Genomic DNA, 8,377 nt, shown 5'->3' with positions numbered 1-8,377 from the left:
AAAAAAAAAAAAATAGCCGGGCACTGTGGCAGGCACCTGTAGTCCCAGCTACTCTGGAAGCTGAGGCAACTGGATCATTTGAGCCCAAGAGTCCAAGGTTGCTGTGAGCTATGATGCCATCACACTCTACCCAGGATGACAAAGTGAGACTCTGTCTGGGAAAAGAAAAAGGGGGGGGGAAGGGAGTTATCCTTCTTGAAATGTGAGTTTGAATGCTCAGAAATGAGACAGAAGACCAAGTCTCCTGCCTGCTCTCCACTGAAAGGAACCAACTGTGAGGTTTGGTTGGATTTGGGAAGAAGTGTTATGCCCCAACTCCATCTTGCTGGGGGCTTTCAACACTCCCCCTTTAAGACAGGAAGCTCAGCTGAAAGAGTTCAGTAATACTGCAAAACCCCAGCTTCCCCTTGTAAGGAGTCCCCTTACCAGGCGGCGCCTGTGAAATTCGGCTTCATTAAGGATTCCCCTGCCCCTACCAAAAACCCCTGTTAAAGGTTTCCACTCCCTGCTTCTAGGGGTCAAGAGACTTTGAGGTGTGAGCCTGCTCTTGGCCTGGCTGATCAATAAAAGACCCTTGCTTAATCTGGACTCAGTGTGCTGGCTTTTCTCTATTCCACTCGCTTCAGGTATAACAGAAGGAATTTCTGCTACATAACCAGCTGAGATGTGGTTTTTCTTAGGAGCAGGGACATCACACAGAGGCGGACTTCAAAGAAGATGAGCACAGAGGCGGTACTTAACCTTCACTCCAGAGAGAGGAAGTGACTTGCCCAAGGTCCCCCAGCATCGGAGTGAGAACCTGTTCTGGCCATTTCGGTGGTTGCCTGCATACTCAGCAAGAGAATGGCAGGAAGTTGTAGACTCTGGCACAGAGTCTACATCTGAGGGTTCAGGCCTATAAGACCTCAAGCAGGTGATTTCTCCTCTCTGGTCTTTGTTTTCTTTTCTCTCTCTCTCTCTCTTTTTTTGAGACAGAGTTTCATTTGTTGCCCTTGGTAGAATGCCATAGCATCATAGCTCACAGCAACCTCCAACTCTTGGGCTCAGCGATTCTCCTGTCTCAGCCTCCCAAGTAGCTGGAACCACAGGCGCCAGCCACAACACCCGGCTATTTTTAGAGATGGGGTCTCTCTCTTGCTCAGGCTGGTCTCCAATCTGTGAGCTCAAGACAATCCACTCGCCTCAGCCTCCCAGAGTGCTAGGATTACAGGCATGAGCCACCATGCCCGGCCTACTGGACCTTATTTTCCGTCACCACCTGTAATAGGAGAACCTCTTATATCCAGTACCCTGGTAAGAAGATGCTAAGATAGAAATCTGTATATGGAAGATTTATTGGGGATCTGTAACATAAGACAGTGAGAAGCAGAAGTTGGGCGACAGGTGCCTGCAACTTAGGACTCAGCTCATCCTAGTGTAGGCGCTGGAGCTGGACTAAGCCTTTAGATTTATTTTGAATGGAAGCATAAGAGCCAGGCCTTTGTACTCTCCTGTCCTGCCAACCAATCACTGGAGGCAGACTGCCTGGGGGTGTATGACCAAGAGCTAAGTTACTCCTTTCAACCCAGGGCAGCTCCCAGAGAGGGATGCAACTGAAATTCTTCAGCCCTCAACACTTCTGATGGATTGGGGGGTATGAGAACGAAAGAGCGCCACAGACTAGATGGCACACCACAGCACCCACTTCAGAGCAATGTTGATGAGGTGTTTTCTAACTCTTTTTTTTTTTTTTTTTTTGAGAGAGAGAGTCTCAAGCTGTGGCACTGGGGAGAGTGCTGTGACATCACAGCTCACGGCAACCTCAAACTCCTGAGCTTAAGTGATTCTTTTGCCTAATTCTCCCAAGTAGCTGGGACTACAGGCGTCCACCACAACACCCAGCTATTTTTAAGTTGTAGCTTTCATTGTTGTTTGGCAGGCTAGGCTGGATTCAAACCTGCCAGCTCCAGTGTATGTGGCTGCCACCCTAGCTGCTTGAGCTACAGGCATCGAGCCTAGTTTTCTAACTCTTTTATGGAGCCCTCAGGTTCCAAGAAGATGCTTCAGTTGGGGCTTGGTGCCCGTAGCACAGTGGTTATGATGCCAGCCACATATACTAAGGGTGGCTGGTTCCAACCCGGCCTGGCGCCAGCTAAAACAACAATGACAACTGCAACAGGAAGTGGCCAGCTGTTGTGGCAGATGCCTGTAGTCCCAGCTCCCTGACAGGTTGAGACAAGAGAATTGCTTAAGCCCAAGAGTTTGAGGTTGCTGTGAGCTGTGATACCACAGCACTCTACTGAGGGTGACATAGTGATACTGTCTCAAAAAAAAAAAAAAAGATGCTTCAGTGGGTGGGAAACCACTCTCCTTAGATGTGTTAGAGCTTCTGCAAAAGTTGACCACTTCCCTACATTGGCCACCTCCTTAAGTTGACTTAATTTTGTTACACCAGACATGCACCACATGTACCTATCAGTACAGCAGGCCTAATTCCTTATGTCAACTACCACTGTATGTTGACCAGTTTGTTACAGTCCCTTAGGTGGTCAACTTACAGAGGTTCATATTTCTCCTTTGAAGTTCTGATCACAATTGTAATTTAAATAATTAGTTGTGTAATGATCTAAGGGCTGTCTCACCCACTTGACCATAAATCCCAAGGGGGCAGAAACTATGTCTGTCTCCTTCAGTGCTGAATCTCTGGCGCATGTTACATACTAGGTGCCCAACACCTGTTGAATGAATGAATACAAAGGAAGTTATTAAAGATGCAAATTTCTTGGGCGGCGCCTGTGGCTCAGTGGGTAGGGCATGGGCCCCATATACTGAGGGTGGCGAGTTTGAACCCAGCCCCAGCCAAACTGCAACAAAAAAAATAGCTAGGCGTTGTGGTGGGCACCTGTAGTCCCAGCTACTCAGGAGGCTGAGGCAAGAGAATCACCTAAGCCCAGGAGTTGGGAGGTTGCTGTGAGCTGTGATGCCAGGATACTACCGAGGGCGATAAAGTGAGTCTCTAAAAAAATGCAAATTTCTGAGCTCTGCCTCCAACCACTGGTCCTCTAGGAAAGCCTAAGGCAGTGATTTTTCAACTGGTGTGCTTCAGCACACTGATGTGCTGAGAGGATCTTAGCCAGAAAAAATTTTTTAAATCATTATTTTCAAAAGAAATTCAAAGCACAGTAAATATATTCCTTTTTTTGGTGTTTTTTTTTTTTTAACTTCTTTTGGATCAACGTAATTTAAGCGTGCCACAGAAATCTAACTTTAGGTTCAAGTGTGCTGTGAGATAAAAAAAAGGTTGAAAAACACTGGTCTAAGGTGTAAAGATGTCTGTGAACCCTTCTCCAATCTACCTGCCCTAGGGTTCCATTGGATGTTTGAAACCTGCTGGAAGAGGCTCAACCTGACTCCTTTTTCTACTCACACTCAGCATTCCTCAAAACAAGCATAGCTTCAAAGGCAAAAGAAAGGTGCCATCGGCATCCTTTTGCAAACTCCAGGTTTGGGAAGATGTGCCCCAGTCTTGGACTACAGGCTAAAAGAAGTCTAATTTTACCTTGTCACCTTGGGTAAATTTCGGAATACTGAACAGCTCACTAGGTGCCAGATGCCAGGTACCTGAATTGTGCTGGGTGGTTTTCATGCATTATTTAATCCTTATAACCTTCCTGTGACCTTAAGCATTAATTCCATTCCACAAATAAGGAAATTGAGGAGGGAAAACTGAAGTAATTTGCTCATGGTCAGACAGATATTAAATATCAAAGCTGGAATTCGAACCTGGGTCTGTCTAACGGCTCAGTCGGTGTTCCCTAGATTCTCATTTGAGTCTCCATTTCCACATCTGTAAAATGGGAACACCACCCCTTTCTCACAGAGTTGCTGTGAGGGCTGGGAGATTATGTTTGAAAACACAGAGCAAGGGTCACACTCCATAAACGCTACCTGGAAAAGAAATGGACATCTTTTACCCCCATTTTTATGGCTGAGGAAACTTGAGTGAAATTAATCAGTACTCCCAGAGATAGTCAGTGGCTAAATCAGGACCAGAATCCAAGTTTTATACTCCAAGTATGATCCATATCCTCTCAAATAACACTAGAGGAACGGGTGAGTGTATAGTAATATTGCAAAGATGAAATGCTATCTCAAGGGAAAAAAGGAACAGTTAATCAGGGGAGGCTTCCTGTAGGAGAACCAGTTTTTATTTTATGCTGGCAGCATTTAGAGGAAGTGGGAAGCCAGCAGGAGAGGCCTTAGCTCTTAGTCACGATGTGGTTTTCCTGATAAGCATACTAGTTTCTGGTGCCCAGAGAAGTTAAAAAACTTGACCAAGGTCACACAGCTATAAATGGTAGTGGCTCAACTTGGGGGTTGCATCTAAAATTTTTTTTTTTTTTGAGACAGTTTCAATGTTACCTTTGGTAGAGTGCTATGACATCACAGCTCACAGCAACCTCAAACTCTTGGGCTTAAGTGATTCTCTTGCCTCAGCCTCCCAAGTAGCTGGGACTACAGGTGCCTGCCACAATGCCTGGCTATTTTTTGTTGCCGTTGTTATTGTTCTTTTAGCTGGCCCGGGCTAGGTTTGTACCCGCCAGCCCCAGTATATGTGGCCAGCGCCCTAGCCACTGAGCAACAGGTGCTGAGCCTGTATGTAACTTTCGAAGCCTGATTTTATTTCCTTGATGCTGGAGAGTGAAGAATGAAAAGCAGGTAATCATAACATGGTGGGGTGGAGAGACACAAGGATGAGGAATTCCCCCCCTTGCATTCTCAAACAGCCTTCCTCTGTCCCAGGGGAAGCCCAGCAGTGGAAAAAACAGCAATGCCAAGGTCTCAGGGTCTAGTAGACCCTGCTAGGAATCTGTGCTCCCCCACTGATCTAGCTATGTGGCCTCAGCGATGCCACTTCATTCTGAGTCATAATTCTCTTGCAGGATTGCTGCAGGATCAGAGAAATGGTTTCTATGTCTTCAGCCCACAATGTCAGGCCAGCCACAGATGGGTGGTAGGGCTGGATAGACAGTAGTAGACTTTCAATGCCAATATTCCCAACCTTGGAATCACTGGGCACAAGTATCCAAGCAGGGTGGGGGGTATCAGGTCATGACTGTGATGCAGTCACAGTTCCCTGCCTGTGCCATGAGGTGAACCATGACCTTCAGGAAATGGAAAACAGCCCATTAACAAGGAGTACAAAACAAAACCTCAGCAAATGTTTATTTCTCATCATATGGAACCGGTAATAAAGCCAAAGATTTCTGCACTTGAACACTGAACACCTCTCCCCACCCTCCCAGGAGACATTGACAGAGGCTTCATGTCCCCTCTAGAACCCAACCCCAAGGTGCTGAGGCCCCTTCTGTCCTGCACAGGTTACAGAGAAGGCTTTCAGGCCTGAAGGGGGTGCCAGTTGCTTCTCCGTGCCTGCACGGGTGTGAGATGTGGGATGCTGGCTGGGCTCCTCTCCTGCCTGCCCAGAGAGGAGGGACAGGAACAAGAGTAGCAGCAGCATGGTTCTGGCCTATCCTCAGTCCCTTCCAGACTGGTCAGAGAGGCACAGACTGCTAGAATACAGGTAAGAGACGTCATCATTCACAGTTATTTGCTACAGAAGGTGCCTGGATCAGTTCTTGGTTGCTTCTGCCTCCAAGCAATCCACTTAAAAATCCAGGAGAGGGGACAGAGGGAGAAGGGGTAGGGGTGGGGGTCCTTGGGAGAGACTAACTGCAGGAGTTGGGAGTGGGCGTCCCAGAGGCCTTTAAGATCTTGCTAGAAAATCTGCGTGCTGTTGGCAGGTTGAGAATCCAGGGGACAGCATCAGACATTGTAGAAACTTAAAACACACCCTACAGTCTGCAACTGTGGTGGTCCAAAAGGTTTGGCAATGTAGCTATGGTCACTTGGCTAGTGGCAGGGTCCCCCACAAGAACCCTGGTGTCTCCTGCTGAGCCACAGTCCTAACTAAGCCACCTAAAAAAAGGCTCAATTTTTTGGCAAACATCTGCAGCACAGCCCCTGGAGCAAGGAGAGTGGGGTGCCAGCCTCTGCATGGCAGGTGTGGTGGGAGAACAGGATTCTCTCTCTCCTTTCACGCTGACTGCAGCTCCAGGGGTGAGGCCCTGAAGAGGTTTGAACTTCTACCATTTAAGGACCAAAATAGAGAAATTACTCCTTCCTCTTCAGACAGCCAAGTGACCAACAGAGGCTCAAACTCTCTAAAGACAATCTTGTTTGATGTACTTGAGCTTCTCCTAAGGACTCATACTACTGGGCACGGAGAAAAGGATGAGGGTGAAGGAAGTCCAAAGAACTGAACTAGGTCCTGGGCAACCAGGGAACGAGGGGCCCACAAGCCACCCAACAGAACAGACTTCTGGGGAACTGGATACACAGACCAGCTGTGACCTTGACTTTCACATTGATGGGTGAATGGTAAGTGGGAGGTAATGAAATCTGGAAATGAGAAGGGAGGGAAGGCAAAGCTGCCTGGAGTGTCAGTCCCTGGAGCTGTTTGCTCCTCTCTCTTGGGGACCAGCCAAGGACTTCCAAGTCCAGGAAGGTCACAGTACTGTAGCATGTAAGTCCAAACTCAAGTCTATTTTCCTTCCTATGATCTCTCTGCCTCTGGGGGCAGGGGGAGGAGGAAGGGTGTGGCCCTTTGGGATCTCCTAGTCCTCTTCTAGCTCCCAGTCAGTGCAATGATCCTGTCTATTCCAGTGAGAAAAAGGAGGGTGTGGCTTGGGGGCTGCACATTACATACAAGCCCATGCCAGAGTGGACTGGTGGGCATGGGACACAAAGGGGTCTGTGTCTGTTTCCAGACAGAGAAGTCCTTGCAGGGAAGAGGATGCCCCAAGGGTCAGCAGCTCCAGGCCAGGTCCTGCATGACAGGGAGTCAAGTCATGTAGCGGGTGATGGCACGGAGGGCATAGAGGAGAGCGGCTTGCATGCGGGCCTCCAGGAGCAGCAAGTTCACGTGGACCTGGGGTGCAGATGAGGACCTGTTAGCAACTGATATCACTTCCTGCCACCCCTACCCTTCCCAGACTTCCCTAATCCCTGGCCACTTACCTTATCCTTCCGTTTCCTACAGAAATGCCCTAAGCTTTGCTAAAGCTCTGGGCAGTTTAGTGAAAGGACTGCTGAAGAATTTCAAGCACAGGGCGGCGCCTGTGGCTCAAAGGGGTAGGGCACCAGCCCCATATGCTGGAGGTGGTAGGTTCAAACCCACCCCCAGCCAAAAATGGCAAAAAAAAAAAAAAAGAATTTCAAGCACATTCATCCCTGTCATGACTCCTGAAAGCTAAAAACAAGAGCTACCACTAACTAAGCACCTACCAGGAATCAAGTTTACATATGTTTTCTCATTTTATCCTCCCAACAACCTTGAAATACAGCAGTCCTTACTCCCATAATAAGGATAAAAAGCTCAGAGAGGCAAAATGACTTGCTCAAAGTCACACTGCTACCAAGCGATAGTGTTACAATTTGAACCCAGATCTATCAAGCTACCACTAGGGAGACCGTGTGAGGTAGGCACCCTCATTTTTTAGTTAAGTAAAGTGAATCTGAAATCACACAGCGATTTGAATCCAGGACAACAGATCCAGGTGTCCCTCCTGGCAGGACACTCAATATGGAGCCCTTCGATGGGTCCTGATCCCTTGTCCTCTCTACTAGCTGGGCTTGTCTACTTCCATCCTGCTCTTTCAGCATGGGTTGTACCTTCTCTGAGTGGCGGAAGTGCTTCCAGAAAAGGTTGTACATTCTTCGAGTGGTCTTCTCTGGGTAGCAGGCCACCGTCTTGATATAGACCTTGAGATTCCGCTCCAGGAGCTGGTTCACCTCCCCATAATCGTAGTCATCATATCTGGATGGAAAGACCCCAACAACTTTATTTACCCTCTGTTCCCACAGAGAGCTCCTCTCCCCTACCCCCACTCTCTAGAAAGAAGAACAGAGAGTGGTGAGGAAAGTCAGCATGTCGGAAGCAACAAGGAGCCTGGTTCCTCTTAGAAAAACAGCTGATATCATATACACTCATATTACAGGTCACAATTCACAGGGGATCATATCACAGGCCACAATTCACAGGGGACCAAGAACATACAGAGAATGAGCATGCTGTATTTACTACCAGCTACGTGCCAAGTGGACAGGTACTCATGGAATGCTCAAAACTACCATATATGACTATATATATATAATGTATTTCATTCATCAACCCCATTTCACAGATGAGGAAACTGAGATTCAAAGAAATGAAGTCACTGGCTCGGCGCCTGTGGCTCAACCGGCTAAGGCGCCAGCCACGTACACCTAGGGTGGCGGGTTTGAATCCCCAGCCTGGGCCCCTAAAACAAGACGTAATCGGCTCGGCACCTGTGGC

At 48.0% G+C, this 8,377-nt stretch overlaps 1 protein-coding gene across 1 annotated transcript in view; it reads right to left on the bottom strand.

The window, feature by feature from the left end:
- Window positions 1–5,183: 5,183 nt before the first annotated feature.
- The window catches only part of SESN2 (sestrin 2), a 23,735-nt gene continuing 20,541 nt past the window's right edge, over window positions 5,184–8,377 (bottom strand). Inside the window, exons 9-10 of the mRNA XM_003799836.3 lie at window positions 7,714–7,858; window positions 5,184–6,970 (exon numbers count right to left, since the gene is read on the bottom strand). Of these exons, the coding sequence (XP_003799884.1) occupies window positions 6,884–6,970; window positions 7,714–7,858 (232 nt within the window). The 3' untranslated portion in view covers window positions 5,184–6,883. The remainder of the gene's footprint in view (window positions 6,971–7,713; window positions 7,859–8,377) is intronic.

Source organism: Otolemur garnettii, unplaced genomic scaffold, assembly GCF_000181295.1.
Source record: "Otolemur garnettii isolate 467f Iridium unplaced genomic scaffold, OtoGar3 scaffold00156, whole genome shotgun sequence".
Taxonomy (NCBI): Eukaryota; Metazoa; Chordata; class Mammalia; order Primates; family Galagidae; genus Otolemur; species Otolemur garnettii.
The sequence above is the reverse complement of the archived record's forward strand: the minus strand, read 5'-3'. Positions and strand labels throughout refer to the sequence as shown.